The 27,447-nt window shown below is 54.2% G+C and overlaps 1 protein-coding gene and 1 non-coding gene across 4 annotated transcripts in view; both read left to right on the top strand.

Annotated features, from left to right (window-relative positions):
* The first annotated feature begins 1,554 nt into the window (after positions 1-1,554).
* RAMP1 (receptor activity modifying protein 1) overlaps positions 1,555-27,447 on the top strand; it is a 56,524-nt gene continuing 30,631 nt past the window's right edge. Inside the window, exons 1-2 of one of the 3 annotated variants that reach the window (XM_025404723.1) lie at positions 1,555-1,903; positions 20,485-20,623. In XM_025404723.1, coding sequence (XP_025260508.1) covers positions 20,499-20,623 — 125 coding nt within the window. In that variant the 5' untranslated portion in view covers positions 1,555-1,903; positions 20,485-20,498. Of the gene's footprint in view, positions 1,904-2,325; positions 2,504-2,760; positions 2,789-20,484; positions 20,624-27,447 lie in introns of those variants that run through there. The other 2 variants (XM_025404722.1, XM_025404724.1) reach the window with 2 other exon arrangements.
* On the top strand, positions 13,202-13,280 carry LOC112636801. Its single transcript, XR_003122274.1, has one exon. It is a non-coding gene; the product is annotated as a small nucleolar RNA SNORD55/SNORD39 (small nucleolar RNA).

Consider the following 27,447-nt stretch of genomic DNA (forward strand, 5'->3'; position numbering starts at 1 on the left):
AGCAGGAGTCTTATGTTAATAGTGAATTTTTAGCAGTGTTGACCGGGCTTTGATTGTTATCTTTAGCCCTACTGTGTATGCAGTAAAGCATTTGGCCATTTTCTAATCTCTTCCGTTGTTTAACCTAATGTCCCTCTAGATTGAGGTACCCTGGGAGAGGAATGATTTTCCATGCTACCTATGACAAATTAGAAATACAGATACATTGGACTACAACTTTTGAAAAAGGGAAGCCCATAGTAGTTGCTAAGGAATCTCTTACTTAGACCCAAGGTACAGACAGGAAAATCATTAGGAGAGAACCTGCCTCTAGGTGTGTGCCTCACTTCAGCATTCTCCAGAGAACCATGAATTTCTAAAGCATGTGAACTTGAGAAATAGGCTTTGTCTTCTTAGGAAAATGTATCCTTTAGGGAGTGTTGAGAAAATGGCGGTGACAGGGGCCTCTGGCCCTGCCTCCTTGCAGTCAAGCTTCAAAGAGAAAACGTTGGGAAGACAGACTCCTGCTGAGCCTGATGAAAGAGGCGTCCCAGTTGCCAACCAAAAACATGCAGCCGAAGTCCACAAGCTACAGTAGAAAGGGTGGCTCAAGCCAGAGAGTCCCTGGGTATGGAGTGCGAGTGATGGCTGCAGAAAGATGCAGGTTCTTCTCCCCCACTGTGACTGGCTATCGCCTAGTGCAGGATGCACGGTGGCCCTGTCCCAGGGCTGTGCTGGCATCCACCCTTCCCACTAGCTGTGCTGCTCTCACATGGCACGGCCTCTGGCTGCCAGGCCTGTGCTTGGGCCTGCATTTCCCTTGTGCACTTCTCTCCACCCAGCCCTCAGGACTGCCTGGGCTGTATTTTGTCCAGAGTCCTTTGTCTCCTTACTTGCACTGCAGCTGAGGCAAGTGTCCCTTGTTCTGCATGGCTCCTGTATTGTGGCGCTCATGTTATTGAGAGTTTTAGAGGTCACCCCTAGATTCACCAATTGAAGGGCAGGGCTTGTTGATCTAACACTGTCTTGCACATAGGGACACAAATGTCTGTTAAATGAAGAAAGTAGGGAGGCCAGGCCACCCAATGGGGTGTATCTCCTAGGGTTCAAGAAGAGGGGCTAATCAAGTCAAGAGAATGTGTGACCTCCCCCACCATCTCACCCAGACCCCTCACTCTCAGAACACTTGGGGCCCCCGCGCAGGTGGTAGGCATGCTGGCCCTGAGTGCCCTCCCAGCCTGTGTTAGAAGAACCGGTGGATGACCTCGCTGTCGGCTGTCTCCCCTTCTCTCAGCTTACTGCAGGTGGCAGCAGCCTCTCAGCCATAGACTGTTCCCTTTCCTAGGAGGAAACGTTGGTCACTCAGCAATGCTGTGTGCTTGCAGCTTCCACCACAAAAGAGACAGCTGTGGCTGCAGCACCAGGGTGGTGATTCTTCCCCCTCCAAGGGCAATGGTGCATTCCTTAGCGCAAGTATAAATGTACTGTTGCTAAGAGTTATTGGAACAGGATAATACAAGAAGGAACCATTGCAAGTGAAATCCAGCCACCAGTAATGCCCTGAGAGGCCAGGCCTGTGCCTCCCAGAACCTGCTCCTCCCCAGGCTTCCCCAGCCCATCTCCAGAGCGCCCTTCTCTCACCACTTTACATAAACGAATGTACCCAAGATCCTCCATCAGTTCTCCATGCAGCTGCCAGAGTGACTGCCCCCAAAGCAAACCACGTCTCTAAGGACTCTGGCCAGGCCCTCACAGCCTCCTGCCAGGCTCTTGCTATCCATCAACAGCAAGACCCCCAGGCCATCTCAATCCCAGCAAACAGCTCTGTTCCCTCCAGCCCCACGGCTTCTGTTCACCTGCGGTGCTGTCCCCGCCTCTGCCCACCCACTCATCCTGCAGATCTGGAGCAGCATTCCAGGGCCTGGTAAGTGTGCGCCATTTTGGGTTACTACGAGTCTCGCCAGGCGCGGCGGCGAGTTTTGCCCCCAACGCTCCCCAGCGCCTGCACCTGGGCGGAGAGGTAGATACAGCTGGGAGATCTTAGCCTTTTGCAAGGCAAACACCAGGCAGGAATGCCGAGAACCTCGGAGGAGGAGGAGGGGAAGATCCCCAGGTGGAGACCAAGATGCTGCTCACGCTGAGTCGTCTAGGAGACCCTTCCTAGTTTAAAAAGTGTTTATTTGCTCGGAGAACATTTCAGGAGTCATCCCTCGGAGCCCAAGTGTGCCGCCCCCCGGGAGGGGCCTGGAGACGCCCGCGCGGCCCCCCTGCAAGGTTTTCCCAGCCCTGGGCGTCCCCAGCCCTGGCACCCACCCGGGGAGCCGCAGTGGGCCGGTCCGCGCGGCCGCCGCCTCCCACCGCTCCCGCGCCCGCTCCCGCCCCCGGCGCGTCTCCTCCTGGCCCGCGCGGCGGCGGGCTCAGTCCTCAGCGGGGCGCGTGGCGAGCGGACTCGGCTTGGCACCGCTGTGCACCATGGCCCGGGCCCTGTGCCGTCTCCCGCAGCGCGGCCTCTGGCTGCTCCTGGGTGAGTAGGGCCGGGGGTCCCGGTCGAGCTCCCTTCCCCCGGCCAGCCGGTGTCCTCTAGGGGAGAGGAGGGGAGCGGCGGGGGGGGCGGGGAGCGGCAGGGGGGCGGGGAGGGCGGGCGCCGCGGGCGCACGGATCTGCTGCCCTTGAACGCGAGCCGCCCGGGTTCCAGGCTGGAGGCCCCAGGGCACAGGAGAGGCGGAGGGCGCGGACCCGGGTTGCGCTTCTCGCTGGGGAAGGGACGGCTTTGGGGACGTCGGGGAGCGGGCGTTCTGAAAAGCTTGGGGCAAGTCAGCCCTGCACACTGGAGAACTTGTTTTCAGAAGGAAAAAAAGGACGCGGGGTTCCCCAGCCCCGCTCCTCCGTTTCTCAGGCTGTGCGCCGCGGTGACCGCCAGCGCAGGCTCCCTTCCCTAGGGTCCCGCGTTGCAAAACCTGCAGGCAGGCACCTTGCAGAAGATGCAGTGTTTGGGAATCAGAACCACAGCCCGTTTGTATGGAAATTAGTCAACACTGACAATCTGTCGCATGCAGCAGTTGCTGGTTTGCAAATCATGTCTTTTCGGGACATTTCCATCGCTTTTTTTTCTTTTTTCTTTTGGTTTGCTTGTTAACTTGGCACTTTTGGCTAATAGAAATTTAAAGAAGGACGGGTCCCTTGGTGAAGTGGTGGAACATGTTTGGCTTTCCACTTGGAGGGAGAAGTGGAGATTATCAACAGTCCAATGGCCACAGGAACTGGCCAGACACTCAGCAAGAAACGGTCCTGTTCACTTCCCTTGTCTGTAACGTGTTTCTAAAATGCTAACTCAAGCCCCTTCTAAGCCGCTTTGGTTATTGCATTATTCCGTGTATTTAGCTCCCTTTTAACGGAAACGGAATAGGTTCTTGGCGCGGGAGAACCCAGTGCCCCTGGGAAGGCCGGAGCAGTTGTTTCTGGTATGTGTGGCCTTTCCCCAGAAACAGTGATGTTGGTCAGAGGCACCTGCCGCACAAGACTCCTTGGCACTGGCACTGAGCAAGCAGTGACCACCGGCGCTGTTTTTGTAGCTAGGAGAGCAGTTCGTGGCCCAACAAGGAGAGGGGCCAGGGCTTCTTGGGAGCCATGGATTTCTGGTCCCTATTTGTAAACCTCTCCAAGGGGTGGCAGATCTGCATAGAATCCTCAGAGGCCAATATAATATAAACTGAAAGCGGGTCTTGCCACTTTAGAGTTTTGGCTGAAGTTGCGTGGAAAGCAAAATCTCAGAGTAATTTTATTCTCTCCATTTGGCTTGACATGGCCTTCACTGTTTTCGTTTCCTAAGAAACAAACATTTCTTTGTTAGCAAGGCAGAGAGCTGGCTTGTGGAATATTTTTTATATAAATAACCAGATAAATAAATGTTCTTTACTAGTGTCCAGAGGCTGCACCCTCTAAAGCTTGTGTAAATAAAACACTATGTCACGATCACATATAAAGACCTTACTTGTTTATCAAGAAAACTAGTCATGTTCTGCCGAAAGTCCAAAGTCCTGTAATTTTAACATTATTTTGAGTGGCCTGGCTAATGTTATGTCTTGGAAGAACAAGCACAACTTTATGAGGTTATCAGTAAATGAATGTCATTGGAGCCCAGCTGTAATTAGTAGAATTACTGAGCACAGGCTGTTTCCTTCCCAAGCTGCAGCACTAGCCAGATCTCCTTGGTGATGAAGATTTTGCTCCCCAGAATGGCAACATGGAATTGTTTTTAAAGTACTCTAGTTTACAGGTTTGAGAACTTATCTGTGACAATTTTACAATCAAGTTATTTGTCTTAGGTAGTTATTAAGAATCTCACCATCTGACCAGGCATGGTGGCTCACGCCTGTAATCCCAGCACTTTGGGAGGCTGAGGTGGGTGAATCACCTGAGGTGAGGAATTCCAGACCAGCCTGGCCAACATGGTGAAACCCCGTCTCTACTAAAAATACAAAAAAATTAGCCAGGCGTGGTGGCGGGCGCCTCTAGTCCCAGCTACTTGGGAGGCTGAGGCAGGAGAATCACTTGAACTCAGAAGGCAGAGCTGGGATGCCACTGCACTCCAGCCTAAGAGTGAAACTCCGTCTCAGAAAAAAAAAAAAAAACTTAGGATCCATATATAGTTCTTTTCCCTCTGAGCATCCTGTGTACTCTTGTGTTTACAGGAGACTCTACATGCATTCTTAAAGGTTTGTGTATAGACACCGAAAAGCTGTTCGTTAATCAGGAAAGAAGGATGCGTCAGAAGCCCCTGGTTTTTTGAGTCCATCTTCACTCAGGGAGTGCTGGCTGGTGCTGTCACACATGAACTCAGTCATCTGTCCTGGGAAACGCATGCCTTCCTTGTCTGTCGTGTGGGAGCTAGGGGTTTTTTAATGGCTGCAACATTAATTGAAATATATGACTTTATATAAATACAAGTAGAATTGGAATGACGGGGACATCACAGGAAATGCTATGTGACTGCTTCAGATGCCATGTGGTTTTAAATCTGGACACAGTTCTCAGGCCAAAGTCCAAATCTGAAGGATTCTTATTTGCTAATCAACCCAGTGTGTTTGTTTACCCTGTGTGTTTAGCTGCAGGAGGAAATTTCTGGATTTTTGTCTTCTTTCCATAGGCGCATGCCTGTCAGTGTGCTTATTGCCAGTCCGAGGCCAGGGCTGTTGAGAAACATTTCTATCCGCAGTGCAAATGGTAGATTCAGCTCCGGGAAGTGTTTGAGGTGGAATCTTTACTTAAGGCTAGTTGGAAAAGTCTGTCCTGATTTTTTTCCCCAGAATGCACCCATTTCTTAGCTTCTAATCAGTTACAACTGGCGTCTGGCTGACTGTGTGATGCAAGTGCCGTGTGTAGTGTGAATTCCAGTGGAAATGCTGAGCCCAGAGAGTGAAGCCCCTCGGGCTTGCCCGCCAGTGCCCCCGCCAGTGCCCCCACCCCCAACTCAGGCCTAGAACCCCTCTTTCCTAATGGTCTTTGTGGTATGGTGGGCTGGCCCTCAGTGGGCCCTGAGCCAGGCCTGGCCATCCAGATGGTCCCAGGGAGGAGACTGGCCGCAGGCTGGACAGTCAGTGTTCTGATGGAACCACAGGGGAAAACTGCGTCCTTCCTCCAGGCTAGATCTGAGTGGGGCTGCCACAGTCTACCCTGTGAGCCACGGGGGAGCACCTGTCCGTGACACAGACAGAGCCTCCTGACACCTTTTGAGCCCCTAGATCGAGCTCATGCGGTACACATTTCCATCATGTGACCCATAACGTTTGAGATGGGTGTCTGTCCCTTGCAGGGATGGTGTCTGGTAGATAGCAGGCTCAGGGGGCTCCCAGAATGGCGTACCTGGGGGACTGTGGGAATCCTGCCTAACAGCCTCCTCCTCCACTGGGGACCCAGGGAGTCCTCCTGAAGGAGGAGGCGCTGCAGCCAGGAAGACAGTGGGAGCTGGGAAGGGGACAGGGGAGCCTGGGCTGCAGTGGCCCTGGTGGCTCCAGCACTTGCTGGACCGTGTGCCCACTGCCCCTGCCCATCAGTTTCTTGGTGACAAATGAAGAGGCAGAGATGGTACTGCCAGGGCACTGTCCAGTTCCCAGCCTGCCATACCCCCTGCTTACCTCTGACACATCCCACAGCAGACACATGAAGCCCCGGAGGGATGTCCTTGTCCCCAGCCCTCTCCGCTCCGGAACAGGAGGACCCCCAGCTGGGTGATGTTCCTGGAGGACCTGTTTCTCCTTGTTGAGGAGGGTGCATCAACACAGCCACCATAGGAGAGCTCCCAGCCCAAACAAAATCGTGCTCACTTCACCGAATGATGTTCTTGTGTTCAGGAAAAATATATTTTTCCTAAGATGTTTTATTTCAGTAATTTCTGCAGCATCCAAAAGGCATCATTTTAACCATCTTTTAAATCATGGGTTCTGGGTGTCTTTGTTGGAGCAGGGTCCACGGGGACACACTAGCCAGACGTGGCTGGGGTGCAGGGCTATGGGCCTGAGTCGCAGCCCCCCAGACGTGGCAGGGGTGCAGGGCTATGGGCCTGAGTCACAGCCCCGGAGACGTGGCAGGGGTGCAGGGCCATGGGCCTGAGTTGCAGCCCTCTAGACGTGGCAGGGTGCAGGGCTATGGGCCTGAGTCGCAGCTCCGCTGACTCTGCGTTCTCAGCTGTCTCAGTGACTCCTCACCGTGCTTCGAGAGTGCTTCACTGCCTCCCACGGGCAGTCACACGGTGGATTTTCTGGGACCAAGAACCAGAACCCCGAAACCCCAGGCCCTGGCCATCCACTCTGGCCTCCGCCAGGGTTAGCACCACCTCCATCCCTCACAGGGGCAATGCCCAGCCTCCCAGAACGCCCACCCCACCCACCACCCCAGGGACAGGGGGTCCTCCTCTGTGCCCCCAACAGACCCTCAGGGTACGTTAGTGTCACCCCCATACATGCCATGTTCAGGCCCCCACGGCTTGGCTCTGAGGAAGCAGCTCCTGAATTAGCTGAGAGTTCTGGAAAACCATGGGGGAAGGAGGGGAGGCAGAGTGACCTGGCCCATGGCCTGGGCCAGCTCACTCCAGGGGGTGGGGTACAGCTGGCCCAGGAAGCCCTGCCCCCTGTTCTCCTGGACCACGTACCCCCACACGAGTCTCAGGAAGGACTGTCTTGACAAGTCTGATACCACCTGGGAGGAGAAAAGTCAGTGATTTGCCCAACCATGCAAGTGTTTGCCTCGTAAGGCCTGCCGCTGTCGGGTACCCTGGCCCTAGGCCGGGAGGGGAAGAGGCCTAGAAAGCACTGCCTCTTCAACGGACACTTGGTGACTGACAGCCGGCTGGGCTCTCTCTGCAGGGATTTTCTTGCCTCTGGAGGAGACAGTTGTGAGAGGGAAGCAGGAGAGATGGACAGATGAGGGAGTGCCAGGAAAGCGCTGCACCATTTCTCCTGGAAACACCCATCTGCCACCTCACACACGTGGGACGCACAGGGTCAGGACTCTCACTCATGTGGGACACATGGGGTCAGGAGTCTCACACGGGTGGGATGCACGGGGTCAGGACTCACACACACGTGGGATACGCAGGGTCAGGACTCTCACGTGGGCCACACAGGTCAGTACTCAGAAGGGCAGAGGCCAGGGGTGCAGAGCAGCCTGCTACAGTAGGGTGTCCTACACACAACCCAGGGCAACCCCCCAGAGGATGATCCCACATCAAATGTCCACAGTGCCAAGGCGGGGCAGCCCTGCTGCGTGTCAACCATCTAGACATGTGGTGCCACTTAAATGCAGCAGGAAATAAACAGGAGACCATGGAGCAGAGCCCTGAGGAGCAGCAGCAGCACAGTCCAAGCCTGAGGAGCAGCAGCAGCGCAGTCCAAGCCTGAGGAGCAGCAGCAGCACAGTCCAGAGGGCAGAGGGCAAGGACGGTTGTGCAGAGGCCCTGCTTTTTGGAAGTTCCTAGAAGCCTTTTTGACTGAAGCATGGTGGCGAAGAGGGCTTTGAGCCGAAGCTGGTGCTGGAGGAAGGATCCATTCTCTAAGGATTCAGATCTCATTCCTAGGCCAGTGGGAAAACCTTGAAGGGCATTAAAGGGGGTGACAGGACAGAAGGTGTGGTTTAAAGGAACCCTCAGCTGTGGCCCCCAGCATGGGCAGGAGGTCAGGCAAAGATAAGAGTGGGAGGGTTCCAGGGAGTCCCAGAGGCAAAAGCGATGGACTCCAGTCCCTGGGCCTGGATGCAGGAAGTGAGCACTGAGGAATGAAGAACAGCACTTGGCAGAGCTCCTGGGGGAGGAGGGAGGGCAGGGCAGGGGAGAAGAGAGGAGAGGAGAGGAGGGGCGGGCAGGGGAGAAAAGAAGAGAGGAGGGGAGGGGAGATGACATCCCGGGCCACAGCTAGGGCTGCCAGGAAACATGGTAGCCCCAGGCAAACTGGAATTTCAGATAAATAAGGAGTATAAGCCTGTCTCATACAGTATCAGGGACATACATCAAAAACCACCGTTTCTCTGAGATGCAGATTTCACAAGGCATCCTATCATTTGCTGCACCTGGCAGACCCGTCCTCAGCAGCCACATGGGGTTCAGCGTTCCCCTTGGATGCTGAGGGGTGATGGCACATAGGCAGGAGTCTGTGCAAATCTAGGGCTCAGAAAGAGGTATGGCCAAGATAGGTGTTTCTGGCAGCAGCAGGGCCTGGATGATGTCAAATCCTTGCTTGGAGGGATGGCCAGTAAGAGTGGGTGGAGACAGGCCCAGGCTCCTGGTGACTGGCCAGGGAGGACAGAGAAGGAAACGGGCCCCAGGCACCACTGGGTACCTTGACATGATTGGTGGCTGGGGGAGGCAGATGGCAGGGTCCTTTGCGGAAGAGGCAGCAGCGAAAGCTGCCCTTAGGAGGCAGCGAGGAGGTGAAACCAGAGAGCATGCCTGTGGAGGCTTCCTCCAGTGCCTTATGGTTTTAAATACGCAAACCTTTGATGCATCTGGAATTTACCTTCATTTCCTAGCAATTTTTCTCAATGGCTAAATATTTGGGGGATTTTCATGGTAGTTGCACTGAAAGTATTAACTGGTCAGGGAGAGTTAAATCAAGACCACCGGCTCAAGAAACAGCGGTCTGTTTTTCCACCCCCACATCTGCATCCAGGCCCTTCCAGAGATTTCGTTCTCCTGCAGATGACTCATTCAGTGTCTAGGAATCTGGTGCTTTTTGGCCATGACCGTGAGTGGGATATTTTCCCCCAGTTTATTTTCTAGCTGGTCGTCGCCGGCTAGGAGGAAGCTCCCCTTCTGCATGTTTGTTTGGTGACTGTTGTCGCCCTGTGCCTGTTTTTTTTATTTCAGTTGTTTTGCTTCCTGCTTGGCTTTTTCAGGCTGGTCATAAGGTCGCCCGTAACCTAGGGTGGTCCTGCCGCCTCCTCACAATTTTCTGTGTTTTGTTCTTCAGTCTTACTGTGTTGGAGAGCGACTCATTGCCGAGTAGGGGAGTGACAGCAGCTCCTTCCTTTGCTACTGGTGATGACAATACAAGTGACCCTTGAATAACGCAGGAGTGGGGCGCCAACCCCCCACATGGTCAGAAATTCGAGTGTAGCTCTTGACTCCCTGAAAGCTTAACTACTAATAGCCTACTATTGCACAGAAGCCTTACTGACAACATTATCAGTCAATTAACCCATATTTTGTATGTTACAAGTATGTATACTGTATTCTTTTTTTTTTCTTTCTTTTTTTGAGACTGAATCTCCCTGTTTTGCCCAGGCTGTAGCACAATGGTGCGATCTTGGCTCACCACAACCTCTGACTCCCGGGTTCAAGCAATTCTCCTACCTCAGCTTCTCCAGTAGCTCAGATTATAGGTGCCCGCTACCATGCCCGGCTAATTTTGTATTTTTGGTGGAGACGGGGTTTCACTATGTTGGCCAGGCTGGTCTCAAACTCCCAACCTCAAGTGATCCACCCGTCTTGGCTTCCCGAAGTGCTGGGATTACAGGCGTGAGCCACTGTGCCCGGCCTATACTGTATTCTTAGAATAAAGTAAGCTAGAGAAAAGAGTTATTAAGAGAATTAGACCCAGCATGGTGGCTCACGCCTGTAATCCTTGCACTTTGGGAGGCCACGGTGGGAGGATTGCTTGAGCCCAGGGAGTGGAGGTTGCAATGAAGCAAGATCACACCACTGCAATCAGCGTGGGCGATAGAGTGAGATCCCATCTCAAAAAGGAAAAACCCACAGAAAATATATATACTTTTCATGAAGTGTAAGTGGATCATCATAAGGTCTTCATGTTGAGGAGGCCAAGAAGGAGGAGGAAGAGGAGGGGTTGGTCTTGCTGTCTCAGTGGCAGCAGAGGCAGAAGAGAAGCTTAATATAGGTGACCCACAGTTCAGAACCATGTGGTCAAGAGTTAACACCTTAAACCTTCTGTCTTTCTCCTTTGGGGCCAGATGCTTTTTTTTTTTTTTTCCTGAGATGGTGTCTCGCTCTGTCACCCAGGCTGGAGTGCGATGGTGCAATCTCAGTTCACTGCAAGCTCCGCCTCCTGGGCTCTTGCCATTCTCCCGCCTCAGCCTCCCAAGTAACTGGGACTACAGGCATCCACCACCGCACCCAGCTAATTTTTTGTATTTTTTTTTTAGTAGAGACGGGGTTTCACCGTGTTAGCCAGGATGGTCTTGATCTCCTGACCTTGTGATCCGCCCACCTCAGCCTCCCAAAGAGCTGGGATTACAGGCGTGAGCCACCGCACCCAGCGGGCCAGATGCTTTTTCATTGTATTTTTGCGGGGGTAGGGGTGGGAGAGGGATGGAGAATGCGTCTTCTTCCCATGTATAAAGTAAGCTTCTGTCATGTGAAGGAAGAACCATTCGATGTCACACAGCAACCTGCCAAGCTGGGCATTGCCTCGGTGCTGGCAGGCCGCTGGCACTGGTGAGGCTGTGACACAGGAGAAGTGATCAGAGACTGCAAACCTACCGTGTTTCTGGGATGAATGGAGTGTTCCTTCATTCCTGTGCAGCCTTTCCGCAGCCTCGGGTGTCTGTTGGCCGCTGTTTGTTCTGAGTGTGGCTTCGTTCTTCCTGAGTGAGCTTGCTCTGTACTTTCCCTTGGGAGTTTTATTACCAGCTTTGGGTTTTCTTCCCAAGATATGGGTTGTGGACCTTTATTCTTTTCCTGTGTGCTAGGACAGTCAGGATGATGGAAATAAGCAGTTCCTTGAAGATCTAGAGGGTCTTCATTTTCACCTGCAAAACCACCGCGGCCAGGCTCCTTTTCATGGTCTAGATAATTGGCAACCTTTTCAGAATCTTTCTGGTGTTATTGGTCCCTTTGGGTTTTCCTTTTTTTTTTTTTTTTGGACGGAGTCTTGCTCTGTCGCCCAGGCTGGAGTGCAGTGGTGTGATCTCGGCTCACTGCAACCTCCACCTCCCAAGTTCAAACGATTCTCCTGCCTCAGTCTCTCAGGTAGCTGGGATTACAGGTGCCTGCCACCACGCCCAGCTAATTTTTGTATTTTTAGTAGAGATAGGGTTTCGCCATGTTGGCCAGGCTGGTCTCAAACTCCTGATCTCAGGTGATCCACCTGCCTCGGCCTCCCAAAGTGCTGGGATTACAGGCGTGAGTCACCGCACCCGGCTGGGGTTTTCTGTGTCTTGTAGCAATGATGTTGTTTTACATTTTCCTCTGAAATTGTTCATTTTATCCAACATATCATTATGTGGATGATTATTTTTCTAATTCCCTCTACATCTGTGAACATTTGTCCTTTTCAGTGCAATTTTGTGACTTTGTATTTTCATGTTATTTCTTGATCAGAATGGACAGTGGTTCATCTGTGATTAGTCTCCTCCCCACTGATTCCTGCCCGCCTCCCCCTCAAAACAAAACCAGTTCTTGAGTTTACTTATCCTACACTTTCTTGAATGCCTAACGCATTTGTTTTTGTTCTTTCTGGCGTGGGAATGAAACGTCATCAGTTCTCTGCTTGGCAGCTTGGCTGGATCCCTCTGGATTCTCTGTGTTTGTGGTTTCTGTCTCCTCTGTAGCACGTGAATTGTTTAGAAGCAAGTTTTGGCAAATCTCAGGGGCTCGGGCTTTTTGGTTTCTCTCCCGGTACTCATTGCTGGTTTTATTGAACTGTGGTTGGGGCAGAACAGGAACCACAACCACAACTTAGTGTGCATTGCGGGTTCTTTCTTGTCTTGCAGATTTTTCCTGTTGTAAATGACCCATAAGCCCATGGGAGGACTGTGGTGTTTTTATGCATCCATCCCAGTCATCATATTAAATTTAATACTTAGGGCCTCCGTATCCTTATTTTCGTCTTCCCCATCTGTGCACATTGTGTGAAAACCCTGCACTGTGTTTGTGATCCTGCCTACTTTCCCTGGGCACATGTCACTGTGTGTTCTGTGCAGGGGAGAAGATGGGGAATTCCATATGTGACCCTGACAGTCACAGCTTCGTAGTGACTTCTTATAGCCTAACCTCTGTCCCAGTCAGGCTTTTTTAATTGCAGTAAAGTATACACAACATAAAATGTACCATCTTACCTATTTTTAAGTGTACAGTTCTGTGCCACTGAGCACACTCATATTGCTGTACAACCATCGCCACTATCCATCTCCAGAACTTTTCTCATTTTGCAAAACTGAGACTTGTCCCAGTTAAACCCTAACCTCCTGCTGATTTACCACCTCCCCCAGCCCCTGGACCCACGATTCTACTTTCTGTCTGTGAATCCGACTACTCTAGGAACCTGTATAAGTGGAATCATACAGCATTTGTTCCTTTGTAACTGGCTCATTTCACTTAGCCTGATGTCCTTAAAGTTCTTCTGTGTTGTAGTGTGAGTCAGAATTTCCTTCCTTCTGAAGGCCAAGTAATATTCCACTGTTATGGATAGACTACATTGTGTTTGTCCATTCATCCGTTATTCCACTGTTACGGATAGACCACATTGTGTTTGTGCATTCATCCATGGACACCTGGGTTACTCCCACCTCTGGCTGTTGTGTATCAGGCTGCTGTGAACATGGGTGTGCAGATATCTCTTTGAGACCCTGCTTCCAATTCCTTTGGGCATATGCCCAGAAGTGGGATTGCTGGATCATCAGGTGGTTCTGTGTTTAATGTTTTGAGGAGCCGCCACCGCGTGGCTGTGGCATTGTGCATTCCCACCAGCAGTGCACAAGGCTCTGGTTCTCAGGGGCCGTGTGAGGCCGCCTCTGCCACGCTGCCGGCTCCCTGGCACGCGGTGGGGGAGCCAACCTTGGAGCGCTGAGCCGGCAAAGAAAAACCATCTCCACAGCCTTGGCAAAGCTTGTGGTTTTGTTTTCGATGGTGGCCGTTCTAACAGGAATGAAGAGCCATTCGTTACTTCATACGTGGACAGCGGCAGCTTTGTCAGGGACAACATGGTGGTTTCTCATTGTATAGTCTTTTTTCTGTGTCATGTCCCGCCACCCATCTTTTGGATGTTCCCCGGAGTCACTTAGCTCTTTGACCTGGTTTAGCATCCGGTTTTCTTGTGGATTTTAGGGACACGTTAATGTTGTTTACCAAATCCCGGCGCCTGCCCTGAGGGCCTGGTGACCCTGGGCAGGCCGCTTCCCGTCCCGTGCAGCTCTGATCTACAGGACAGGGCGGTGTGGGAGCACCCATGTCCCGGCCTGAGGACTCTCCAGGCCTCGGTGGGGGTGGTGGCAGGGCCTGGCCCACGCGGCTCCCTGATGCTGCTCACCCGCCCTTCTGGCTTTAAGAAGTGGAGCTCTTCTAACATCTTATTTTCCATTTTCTTTCCTTAATACTTACAGGGGCTTCCTAATTTTTCTCCAGGTCAGTATTTTCCTTGTTCTTCTCTGGTAATTTGAAAGGTAGACAGTATGTTTTTAGTTCAACCTGTGTTTTATTTTATGACTTAAAAAAAAAAATGAGGATTTCTTGACTTCTCAACTTCAGAAATGAGGAGTGCCTGTTGACAATGCATAGAATTTTACTGAGTGGCAGTTGTGGACAGGACCAAGGCTGGGGAGGAGGATGGAGGGTGCTGTGTGCAGTCAGGGGTCTGCCACCAGGTTCCTGAGGTTGGAGGTGAGGCTGGAGGCTGCCACAGTTATCCGAGTGAGGACTTGGAAGGGCCTGGGCATTCCCAGTAAGAGTGGGCAACACAGACCAAGACGGGGACAAAGAACTGTGCACAGCACCCCCATCCGGCACAAAGCAGGCACTTCGTGGGGGTACAGGCTCTGAGCCCAAGAGAGGGGATGGTGGGCTGGAATGCAGTGCTTTGCTGTCTTTGAGGCCCAAAATCAGGTGACAGTGGAGGAGAATCTACTTGGTGGAGGCTTTGGCGGGGTAAGCAGCTGTGTGGGTGGGAGGGGAACGGCCCGGCCCTGGCCCACGGCCCCAAGGACCTTTCCTCTTCTGACAACCGCCCCGGCACTGGATGCTCAGAGGTGTCAGCGCATGGCGGGGAGTTTCTCAGCCTGGGCTTGAGAAGTTGGAATGAGAGGGTCTTGCTGGAGGAAGGAGAATACCAAGGTGACCCCTGGAGAGACAGGACTTTAGACAGAGCAGGGGCAGGGAGAGGGGGAGCTCAGACTGCTGAGTGCTTTCACTCTAGAGGATGTCAAGTTTGAGCCGGAGGGAAGCACTGGGGAGATATCCTGGCCACGCAGGAAATGCCAGGCCGTGGTTGACACCTCACGCGGGCACTCGCATGCCTGAAACAGACCAGGCCATGCAGGGAGCAGACACTCACCAGGGGCGGAGGCCTCGCCACCCACCAGAGACAGATCGTGGCAACTGAAGGGGCCCAGTTCAGGAGAGCCAGACATCAGGGAGGCAGGAGCCGGCGTTCCTGTGGGCTGGGGAGCTCCGGGTTCCTCCACCACACCCCTGCCCCAACTCCCTTGGGCCCTGGGTACTTTCACCCTTTGGAACAGTCGTCCCCAACTCTCTTGGTCCTGCCCCTGACAGTAAAATAATCTGGACATGCTCCTCCAGGATTTGCTTATAAGTTAGACCCCTGTGCCACTGCGCTATGTGTTATAAAATGTTTGCAAAAACAGGCTTCTTTAAGCCCAGGAAGTCAAGGCTGCGGTGAGCCGAGAAAGCACCAGTGCACTCCAACCTGGGCAGCAGAATGACACCCTGTCTCAAAAAAAATAAAGAAGGAAAACCACTAGATATGGTGATGGTTGTGCAACTTCGTGAATTTACTAAAAATCATTGAATTGTCTATATAAAATGGGTGAATCTGTGGTATATAAACTATACTTCAATAAAGGTGTGTTTTAGAAGAGAAAAAACATAGGCTTCTTTGAAAGGAGAGATGCTGAGAATAGTGTACTACAGTCATGACCATCTTTCCGCCCTCCTGCAAGGGTATCGTCCATGTCTTAAGGACGGTAGCGGTTCTTAGCGGAGGCTTCAGGATTGAGTGTGGATCGAGCCTGCGCTTAGATGGACGATGCCAGTCCCTCCGCCCAGGAGGGCCTCGCACGGGGAGGAGAGGCAGCTCGGCAGCCTGTTCTCAGCCTGCCCTGGTGCTGCCAGAGGCACCTCGTGCTCTCTTCAGTCCATGCCCCTTCGCAAAGGTCGCCCACTCAGTGGCGGTGACGATGGCCACACACCCACTCTCCCAGGGCCCCTGTACTGCTGGGCACTAGTGTGGAGTGGCCAGGTGACTGTCCAGGTCGTGGACTCACGCATGCCCAGTGAGAGCCCCCGGAAGCCACTCCTGGGAAGCCTGAGGGAGGCAGACACCCTGAGGAAGCCCGCCTTCAGCCGGGGCTCCTGGCCCAGGGTCTCAGGGCCTCCACAGACAGGGTCACCCATAGCCTTTGGGGCTGCTGTTGGGGTCTCCGCAAGAGGTCACTGACCTCATCATGCCTCCCACGTGTTCTGAGATAAGCGTGCCAGGGATTGCATCTGGGCTCTACCATTCCTGGGCTGTGTGACTCTTAACCTGTCTGAGCCCCTCTGTCCCTGCCATAAGGGTTATTTGCGAGGATTAAATAGGCTAATAGTGGCCAGGCACCGTGGCTCACACCTGTAATCCCAGCACTTTGTGAGACTGAGGTGGGACGATGCCCAGGAGTTCAAAACCAGCCTGGGCAACGTGGGGAAACCCCATCTCTACAAAAAATAGAAAAATTAGCCGGGTGTGGTGGCATGTGCCTCTGGTCCCAGCTACTCAGGAGGCTGAGGCAGAGGGATCGCCTAAGCCCAAGGAGGTCAAGACTGCAGTAAGCCATGATTGTGCTGCTGCACTCCAGCCTGGGCAACAGAGCAAGACCCTGTCTCAAAATAAATAGGCTAATGGATGTAAGGGACTTAGGCCAGGACGTGGCCTGTGAGCTGAAGCTATCGGCATCTTGGACTGGCTGCTGGGAGGGGAGCAGGCAGGCTTCAGGAATTTGCATGAACTTGTCCTAGAACCTGACCTGCACTCTCCATTTAGCCACCACCCCAGCTGGGAGGAGGACAGTGATGGGGTCTGAGCTTCTCTCTCTACAAATCTAAAATACACAGCTACAGAACTGGCCTTTCCTGCCCCATGTGGCACAGACCAAACGCGGACATCAAGTGCATTGGCTGGGTCTGAGACCCATCCGCTCTGTGCCTCTTGTCTCCTTTGTCCAAACATCTGATGAGCTGAGTCCAGGGGTCCCCTGTGGGGGGCCCGGCTGCCCTGTAGTTCTGTCCCCACTCTCTCACTTTGCTTGAGGGGCCCTCCACCTTTGGGGTGCCTGCTATGTATGCTTTTTTCAGGGGCGCTGGCCTGCTGTGGAGAGGAGGCCATTGCTCTGAACTCCCCCAAGCAACACTGAGTTCCTAACTTCTGCACAGCTCGAGGAAAGGTTCCTGTCTTAACACGCCGAGTGCGGAGTGAGGAATGCAGCCGTCTACCCAGCAACCTCTGCACACGGCTTTTGAAAGACATGATTTATGAATGATTACATTTGCAGTCACACAGAGGAATGGAAGCTATTTGGCCCTGAATGGCTTGTTTTAAAACTTTGGCAATTTATTCTGTTTTAAAACTTTGATGTTACCTCTCTCTCCAAGGAAAGAAACCGCATCAGTCTCGTTTAAGAAAAACCCAAGCATTCTTCGCCTGTACCTAAAAAATGAAACAGGTTTCCAGATTTGCCTGAACGGCTGCCCCTGGCCTCATCCCAGCTGTGGGACTCTGGGCTTGCATAGGGTGGGAAAGAACGGGCAGCATTGGTCGGGGAGGGCTCTGTCCCTAAGGAGCAAGGGACATGGGCTGGGCATGGTAGTCCCGCCCCTTGGGAGGCACAGTGGCTCTTTAAGAGAGGTGGGGGATGCATCCAGGAGAGACCAGCCCAGAGCCAGGCCAGGGTCAAGGCCACCGGACCAGCCCTGCAGCCAGACCAGGACAGGGGGCTGCATGGGTGGTGGAAGCTAGAACTGGCTGGGCTGCAGGACAGGAAGGCCCAGTAGGTTGGGGGCAGGCAGCTGCTCTGGACAGCCCAGGGGACTGCAGGAGACTGACCTAAATATGACAGGGAAGGACACCCTGTGGCCTGGGGTGAAGGGATCACTGTCATTGTTTCTGACCCCTGCACCTGCACTCCCCTCGCCTGTTGGGGACCCCGCCAGAAGGAGCAGCTCGGCCTCCCCACGGGGACTGGCTCTGCAGGGCGATTGTGCAGACCCCACTTCCCAGACCCTCTTGGGGACTTGGGAGCCACCAGCGTCCCTTTACCAGATCCTCCACCACTCACACCAGCCCCAGTGGTTTCTGTTGCGTGCAGCCGAGGATCCTGACTGAGGCACAGACGTGCCTGTTCATCTTCATTTGTCCTAACAGCGGCTCTTCCAGAGGAGGAGGGGAGTCCGCAGTGGTTTGTGACCCTGGCACCCAATCTGTCCACTCCACGCAGGACAGTGTGAGGCACACTTGCTTCACTCCCAGGCAGAATGGCCACTGAGAAAGCCGGATATGGCTGTCTTACTTATTTGCTGCTTCATTTGACAAATATTAATGTGCAAAGCCACTGGGTGCCAGGGAGGATGTATGCATGAGTCAGAAAGGAGTGGGAGATGAGAGGGCGGCCAAGAGAGTTCTGAGAAGAGAAAGAGACCTTCCACCAGCCCTGAGAGAGGCTCTGAGGAAATGGGCTGGGGGACAGGGTGGGGGATGGCTTCCCACAGGTAGGGTCAGCCGGGGGCCTCTTGGAGGACAGGGCAGCGGAGGAGGGCAGCGGAGGAGGACAGGGGCCTGGGATTCACCAGAGAAAGGCAGTGAGCGGGGGTGGGATGCCAGGAGCAGTGAGGGCTGGGGGACAAACAGAGGGACGATTCTCCAAGTGCAGCTGGACAGGCAGCCTGGAATTCCTTCCATGAGTTGACGAGTCAGTGTCTGAGTCCTCCTGAGCTCCTAGGAGCCCCTGGGGCATCACTGTCCCCATTAGGTGGGCTTTCCTAGGGGGCATTGTGATGGGGCAGGTGTCAGAAATAGCTCTTTCTCCAAGGCTGCCCTGACTGTGGGTGAAAGAAGCCCCCAGGGTGGGGGTGCATCCACAGTGGGACCAGCCGGCCCCAGGGTGCACTCACGGTGCTGGTGTGGACACAGTGGGGACACACCTGTGCTGTCAGGAAGCAGCATGCCCTCAGGTGGGTACAGAGACTCCTGAGGGGTCCCTGGGGCGCTGGGGGGAGACTGTTCTGCCCTCAGCTTTCCCAGGGGCAGGTGCAGCTCCCTCTGTGGCCACAAACTCCAGTGCTGGGCGCTCATGCCAGGGGTCAAGGGTGGGTGACCTGCTGGAGTGGGGGGCGGGGGGACTCCGTCTTGCTTGCCAGCAGGTCCTGTCCTGAGCTCCTCCAAGGGGCTTTTTCCAATCCCAGCCTTCCATGCAGGCTCAACCACACCCACATTCCTCCCTGGCTTCCTGGGCTAAATGTCCCTGATCCAACACACCTGGCTCTTTGGGACCCACTCATGGCCTCGGCCCAGGCCAGCGCTCAGCCTCCCTGGTCAGCACTCTGCTCTCTCTAGCAGCTGTGGGCCAGGTCAGTGCCCAGGTGTGCAGTGTGTGGGATCTGTTCACCCTGACACCAGCCACTGGGCCTGGAGTGGTGCTCTGCGACAGCACCGCCACCCCACCCCACCCCCGCATGGCCATCTGCTCGCCCTCCCTCAGGTGCACCTCCAGGGACATCAGGCCCTTCCCTGTGCTTCCCGCCTCCCACCTGGTGCCCAGACCACTTGGTCTGCTCTCTGGTCCACACCACTTCCAGCCATGGGACTTGGGGCCCGGTTCTGAACCCCAAAGCCTCAGTTCCCACATCTGTAAACTGCCGATCGCAGCCAGATCCACTCTGAGGTGGCTGCCGGTGAAGAGCTCCAGGGCGCCCAGCGCATCAGGGCAGCTCCAGCTCCTCTGCGTTCTACTCCGCAGCCTGAGGGGCCTCTCAAGCTCACACCCCTCCCTGGGCCATGTGCCAGAGACTGGTACTGCAGAACCCCCCCAATCTGCCTGCCCAAGGGCGGCCACCTCTCCTTGGGTGGGCTCCCTGGGCCTGAGGCTGCAAGGGGCAGCTTGGTGTCCTCACTCATGAGGCCCAGGGTGGGGCCAGGCGGCAGGCTGCAGGGTCTGGGTGCCCCCAGCGTCTCCCAGGGCAGCCCTGGCCTCCTAGCACCAAGCTCCTTCCAGGAATTCGGAAGGGCCAGGCCAGTAGGGGTGGGGCTGGGGGTCACCCCAGGCAGAGGATACGCAGCATGGCCTGGGGGGAAAAGGAGGGAGACCTGGGGATGGTGGGAGGACCAGGAGCCAAGCTCTAAACAGGGAATGCAAAGCCCCTGCGCCCAGCTGCCCTACAGATCGGCCAAGAAAGCTGGGCTCAGCCTGAGGGGGAAGAAGAGGCCTGGTGGGTGGGGGACCAAGGTCCATGCTCTCCCCGCCCACCCCCAGCCAGTAGCAAGCTACGGGGTAAATGAGTGAATTCTGATTCTATGAGGGGCACCGCTGGGCAGGTCACTTTTGCTCTGGTGTATGGCTTGAGGCAGGAGGAGGGAGCACAGTTCGTGATTCCATTTGTCAGCTGGGTTCATAGCCCGCAGATATTTAGACAGGAGACGTGCCTGCAGCTCCTGGGCTGGGGGGGGCACAACACAGCCCAGCCCATGCCCAGGTACCAGCGGAACAGGGGCAGCCAGGCCCCTCTCATGCCGCCCATGCCTGGGGCAGCCCAGTGGCATTGTGGGATGGGAAGTGCCCTGTCCCAAGCTGGCATGGGCACTGAGGGCCAAGCCACCTTTAGCAGGCAGGGAGGGCCTTTGCCAGGTCACAGAACGATTGATGAAGAGCGTCCACTTGGAGCCACAGTTGCTCTCTCCAGGGGTCTCTCAGAGGCCCCATTCTCATGGAGCCTGGGCTGCGGGGAGCGGGTGGGCCGGCGGTGATGCCCTTAGGCCTCTGCTGCAGCCCATCACCTCTTCATGGTCATGTCTGTTGCAGCCCATCACCTCTTCATGGCCACTGCCTGCCAGGAGGCTAACTACAGTGCCCTCCTCCAGGAGCTCTGCCTCACCCAGTTCCAGGTAGACATGGAGGCCGTCGGGGAGACGCTGTGGTGTGACTGGGGCAGGACCATCGGGTGAGTCCCATGGCCGCTGGTGGGCAGGACACGGTTGGGGAGGGAGGGGGTAAGTGGGGGAGGGGTGGACCACATGGGGGCCATGGAGGATCCTCTCTAGACCCCGGAAGGGTTCTTCCCCGGGGGGTGCCGGGATGAAGACAGAGGAGGGGGCTGGTGGCAGGTGGATGTGAAGAGTGGCGGTGGGAGGAGGCCACGGCCTCAATAATCTCCTCTGGGTGGATGGTGGAGCCCTAAGGCAGGGGATACAGAGGGTTCAGACTGGGCCATGTCCAGCCAGAGATGCCCATGGCCTCTCCAACGGCAGGCGCCTGGGAATGACTGACAGTAGGGTCTCGTGCCCAGGTGGCCAGGTCTCTGACTGGAGCCTGGCTTCAGGGACATCCCTGCTGGTTCCCTCTATCCCCGTGGTCAGGCCAAAGCTGTCCTTCCTGGCCCCACCCTGTCCAGGGCTAAGAGCTTCTGGTAAAGGAGCAGGCTGTCACCACCCACAGCCCCCAGCAGGACGACTTCAGCCAAACCCTTCCCCACCTGGCCCGGTCCTCCTGCCCAAGGGCCCTTCTTCCCACTTGAGGGACTCCCTCATTGCCTCCCTCAGCCTCCTGGGTACTGGGCCCCCATCAGCAGGCCTGGGGGTTCTCCCCAGCAGGCCCAGGCTCCTCTGCCTCCAGAGCAGGGATCAGAACTCGGCACGTCTGCGATCGACTTTCGAGTCCTTGTTTCTGCCTCCGTGGGAGGTGCTGGGGTGTCCTGGGGCTGCAGTGGGTGAGTAGTGGGGTCCACAGAGGGTGTGTGGAGCTGACGGCCACCGCCTCCCTGCCACACGAAATTCACATAGAAATCTGTCTATCGGTTCACAGCGCAGTGCAAGTCCTGGTGCCCCACTGATGACAAGCGCTTTCCGCAGTGCCTGAGAGAAAGGGAGCCCTGGGGACCAGTAGGGAGGGCCAGGGGCAGGGAGGAGGCCCTGAGGAGGGTCTTCAGGGAGGAAAGGTTGCACCAAGGTCCCACACCAAGAGTACATGTGGCTGTGGTGTACCCTGAGGGTCCAGGACACACCTGGCACATGTCTGTGGGATTGAAGATCCCTGGTTGGGCTCATCACCCCTCCCCTGTGGGCTGCGGGCTGGTGTGAGCACAGGGAGAAAGCCCATGGCTGGGTAGCTCCCACTACCCCTCTGGGCCTGGGTTTGGGCCTCCCTGTACCCTCAGAGCCCCGCTGGCCACAGCCTGCCCTCTTCTCTCTTACTGAGGCTGGCAGATGAGTGGCCTCTGTTTTCTCCCGTCGGCTGTGTGCCCTCTACCTGCTTCATCCACCTCGGGGGACTCCTTTGGTCCCAGCAGAGTCCATGCTCAATGCACTGTTGTTGAGGCAACTCTCTACCTTGGGAGCCCAAACTTTTTAAAAAGTAGGAAGGCGGCCGGGCGCGGTGGCTCAAGCCTGTAATCCCAGCACTTTGGGAGGCCGAGACGGGCGGATCACGAGGTCAGGAGATCGAGACCATCCTGGCTAACACGGTGAAACCCCGTCTCTACTACAAAATACAAAAAAACTAGCCGGGCGAGGTGGCGGGCGCCTGTAGTCCCAGCTACTCGGGAGGCTGAGGCAGGAGAATGGCGTGAACCCGGGAGGCGGAGCTTGCAGTGAGCTGAGATCCGGCCACTGCACTCCAGCCTGGGTGACAGAGCAAGACTCCGTCTCAAAAAAAAATAAAAATAAAAAATAAAAATAAAAAAATAAAAAATAAAAAATAAAAAAAATAAAAATAAAAAGTAGGAAGGCATGGGGTATATGCAGGTGTGCATCCTGGGATTTAAACAGCGGAAACTCCACAGCCTCTGCCCCGGTTTGGGTGGGAGAGTTGGTGCTCCCAAAGGTGGGAGGGCCAAAGTCACGGCTCCAGCCTCAAAGGCCCCTGATGAGACACAGTGAACCCGGGAGCCCACCCCAACCCTCTGGGGTCTCTGGGGGCCTGCCTGTGCCCTCAGCAGGGTCTCCTCACTCTGGGGTCTCTCGGGGCCTCCCTGTGCCCTCAGCAGGGTCTCCTCACTCTACTGTACTCAAGGCTTCTCCAAGATTTCAGGGTCTCCTTTTCTAAGCTGAAAAATGAGTTGAGCAGGGAGAGGTTGTTAAAAATCAGAACAGCCTGTTCTTTAGGCTAACTGGCTTTCTGCCACAGCTGAGTCATTTGTATTTAAATTAAGATTGCATTTTATTACGATCCAGGGACGGCACAGTGGGGGCCCCTGGAGAAAAGCACTCTCCCCGGCCAGCTCTGTGGAAGTGATGGTTGATTTGTGTGGATTGATTGTGAACAGAGGCCTGGCAGAAGACAGCAGGGTAACGCACGCAGTGTTCTACAAGCAGCCATGTGGGGCGTCCTTAGAAATGGAAGCCACCACAGATGGCTTCCGACAGTGCCAGAGCGCAAACAGGAATAATTAGCCCTGAGGCCAGAGAGTTCGCCATCCTCGGAGGTGCCGAGTGGCAATAGCTGGAACTGGAGGAATTTTCTTTCTTTTTTTTTTTTTTTATTATTACACTTTAAGTTCTAGGATACCTGTGCACAAGGTGCAGGTTTGTTACATATGTATACATGTGCACCCATAATGGGTGCAGCACACCAACATGGCACGTGTATATATATGTAACACACCTGCACGTTGTACACATGTACCCTAGAACTTAAAGTATAATAATAATTTTTTTAAAAATCTAGCCAGGCACTGTGGCTCACACCTGTGATCCCAGTGCTTTGGGAGGCCAAGGCAGGTGGATCAGCTGAGGTCAGGAGTTCCAGACCAGCCTGGCCAACATGGTGAAACCCCGTCTTTACTAAAAATATAAAAATTAGCTGGGCGTGGTGGCACACACCTGTAATCCCAGCTACTCGGGAGGCTGAGGCAGGAGAATTGCTTGAACCCAAGAGGTGGAGGTTGCAGTGACATCAGATCATGCCACTGCACTCCAGCCTGGGCAACAGTGAGACTCCATCTCAAAAAAAAAAAAGCTGGGCGTGGTGGTGAGCACCTGTAGTCCCAGCTACTGGGGAGGTTGAGGCAGGAGAATGGCGTGAACCTGGGATGCGGAGCTTGCAGTGAGCCGAGATAGCGCCACTGCACTTCAGCCTGGGTGACAGAGCGAGACTCCGTCTAAAAAAAGAAAAAATCAAGATATTTTAGGAACCAGGAAGGAAAAGTCCACATCACAACAGCATCTCAGCAGGTCGGCCCAGGCCTGCCAGCCCCTGGGGTCTGCATTTGGCAGAATGATGCCCCCCAGAGATGTCCATGCCTAATTCCTGGAACTGTGAGTGTGTCACATTACACAGCAAAGGGGAATGAAGGCACAGACAGAACTGGCGACACTAATCAGGTGGCTTTGAGATGCGAGAATCCGGATCATCTGGGGGGCCCAGTGCTATCACAAGGCCCCTTAAGTTGGTCACAGGCTTGGCTATTGGATAGCCTTTTTTGTGTCTTTTTGACATTGCCCCTGACTTTTTTTGAGCACTTTCTTTCTTCTGGTACCACAAGATGTTCCAGGCTTATCTTATACATTTTGTGCCCCAGCCCTGAAGTCAGTCATTTCCCCAAGGAACCCTGGTTCCTTTTGTTGGAGAATGGTATCTAGAGACCAAGCCATATATGTATATGTGTGGGTATACACACACACCAGGGATTTAGATGGAACCCATGGAACCATGTAGGTGCTAGAATAAAACATGGGTGAATCTCTGTTTAAGCCATGGTATTGAGAAAGGCTGGGTAAAACAATATTGTTTCAAAAAATTGGCTTGCCTGATCACGGGGCCCAGCAGGCCAGCAGGCTGGAGGCTCTTGGGAGCTCATGCAGGATTCTTGAGGCAGAATTTCCGAACGCGCTGGTAAGGCCTTCCCGTTGGCTGGGCGAGGCCCCACCCCCAGCATCAAGGATTATCCCCTTAAAGACAGCTGATGATAGATGTTAACCACATCTCCCAAATACTCCCACAGTGACATCTAGATGTGTGTTTGACTGAGTCACTGGGTACTGTACTCTGGCCAAGTTGGCACATAAAGCTAATCATCACACTGGTTCCAGGGGCAGAGCTCCCTGCGCAAAGGTGTGTTCAGACAACTGGCACTGTCCCTCCTCCTACTGCCCCTTCCCATTTCTCTCATTCCTTTCACCCTGTTCCCACCCAATTCCTGTGGGCAACTTATCTCATCAGTTTCTGGTCTTTCTTTCCTGTATATCTTTTGCACAAATGAGCAGATGCCTGCATTTTTTCTTTTCTTTTTTTTTTTTTTTTTTTGAGACGGAGTCTCGCTCTGTCGCCCAGGCTGGAGTGCAGTGGCCGGATCTCAGCTCACTGCAAGCTCCGCCTCCCGGGTTTACGCCATTCTCCTTTCTCAGCCTCCCGAGTAGCTGGGACTACAGGCGCCCACCACCTTGCCCGGCTAGTTTTTTGTATTTTTTAGTAGAGGCGGGGTTTCACCGTGTTAGCCAGGATGGTCTCGATCTCCTGACCTCGTGATCCGCCCGTCTCGGCCTCCCAAAGTGCTGGGATTACAGGCTTGAGCCACCGCGCCCGGCCGCCTGCATTTTTTCTTATATCCCTTTCTTTCTTGTATAAAGGGTTGTGTACTAATGACACTCCTTTGTACTTTGGTTTTTCTTCACTTAACAGCATAATCTGGAAATCTCTCCTTGTCAGTGCAGAGGGAGCCTCCTCCCTCATTTTTACAGCTGTATAGTACTCCGCCGTGCAGAGTTTTTCAGCCATTTTCCTTTCAGCCGGGGCAGAAGCCAAGCGAGCGGAGGCACTTAGGTTGTGGCCAGTATTTTCCCATTTCAGCATCGACGTGAGTGGCCTCGTGCATCCGTGTTTTCCCAGCACCAGAGCTGACTGTTCAGAACAGATACCAGAAGTGGAGTCGCCGGACCAGAGGTGAGAGCAGGAGGAACGTGTTAGGTTTGGCAGCGTCCCTCCAGAAGGCTTATGCCAGTTTGCGTTCCCACCAGCAGCGTGTGGGGTGCCCGTTTCCCCAGACCCACCAACAGACTGTTTGTCGTACAGTGGAAGTGTCGCTGTCTGATAAGTGAGAAACGATGTCTCAGCAGCATGTGCATTTGCATTTCTGTACTTAGGAGCGAATCTGAACATCTTTCGTATGTTTACAGGTCGTTCTTTTATCTTTTTGGCAAATTGTGTCTTTTCCTATTTTCTATCAGGTCCTTCTTAAAGAGTTCTTTGGATGTGAGATGAGGGTTAGGCCTCTGCCTCTCATGTGCAGTAGATATTTTCTCCTAGTTTGTTGGTTGTCTTTCAACTTTGACTTTTGGTGTTTTTGTTGCCACACAATTTTTTTAATGTGGTCAAAACCATCCATCTTTGATCGCCTCTGGAGTGGAGTCATAACGGAAAGCCGCTCCCCACATTCAGGGAAAAGAGGAATTTGCCAGGTTGTCTCTATCCTGTGTGATGCCACTGCTTCCATCCAAATCCTTGGCCCGTCAGAGTTTATTCCAGTTTATTCCTGTGTATGGTGTGAACTGTGAATCAAATGTTACCTTTTTCTGGATGGGCTACCCAACTGTCCCATTTATGCAAACGTCCATCTCTGCTCCCGGTGACCTGAGATGACACCTTCGTCATGCACTAAGTTTCCCTGTGCACTTGGCCCGTGCCTTCTTAAATCGTCCCTTTCCCAAACCTTCCTCATCTCACCTGAATCTCATATTGATTTATTCTCCAAACTATCAGTGAGTCCTCCCCGCCTGCTGAATGTTTACCTAATTATCCCTTAACTTATTCCAAGAAACACGTTTACTGTAGCTGGCGTTTATTACCACGTGCCGGGCTTTGTGTCGAGCACGTAACTTACATTGACTTATTCAGGTCAGCAGCAGCCTGGCGGAGGCGGAGCTGTTGTGATTGCTGCTTCACCTGCCTAGGCTCGCACAGCTGGTACCCAGGGCGCCCTCCTGGTTCCCAGTGGAGGTGGAGGGATGCCCTGCTGCCATATAACTGTGGCCTCCTGAGATGGGGATGCCAGCCTTCAGGTGCTGTCTCCACCCTGGCAACGTCCCTAGCAACCTGGTACGGTCCATCACATTGAGACACCAAACCTGGCAGTGGGCCAAGGGCAGCCTTCCAGGGGTCTCCTATAGCAGTGAGGGTCTGGGGTTCTAGGGTGGGCACATTTGTCCAAGTGATTGGTGGAGAAGAGGGCCCTGGAGAGAACACAAAGGCACAAATAGGGTGAGAGGCGCTAGGCTGCCTGCAGGCAGGCCATCACCAGGTATGGGCCATCGCCAGGTGTGGGTAGGTGGCACTGTGTCTGCTGGATGAGCGGGACCCCAAAGTGAGGCCGACCGGCAGGCAGCCAGACAGCCGGCTGCTCTCAGGGGCTGCTCCTGACCGAGCAGGGTCCCAGCTGGTCTCAAGGACTGTGAGCCAGGCAGGTGACCTGATGGGGGACGTAGGCTCTGGGAAAGGCCCCTCTCTAAGCCAAGTGCAATTGAGGCTTGGCAGCTGGGGCAGAAGGCAAGCAAGCAAAACCAGGCAATTATTGGGGTCTGGTATCCAAAACCAGGCTGACATAGAGGGCAGGGGACTCTGAAGGCAGGAGCCTCGGGGCCAGAGCCGCCACATGCCTGCTGCCCAAAGTCACAGCTGTCCTGGGGCCCTGCGCTGGGCCTGCAGGTATCTTGGTGTATGGCAGAGGGAAGCTTCCAGACTCTTCTGAAATCAGAGATCTCATTTAACAACAACTGTGTGTCAAAGGGGACTCACCTTCCCATGAGTGACACAGACAAATGCGGCCGGCCAGCCTTT

The sequence above is a fragment of the Theropithecus gelada genome, chromosome 12 (genome assembly GCF_003255815.1).
Source record: "Theropithecus gelada isolate Dixy chromosome 12, Tgel_1.0, whole genome shotgun sequence".
In the NCBI taxonomy this organism is placed as follows: Eukaryota; Metazoa; Chordata; class Mammalia; order Primates; family Cercopithecidae; genus Theropithecus; species Theropithecus gelada.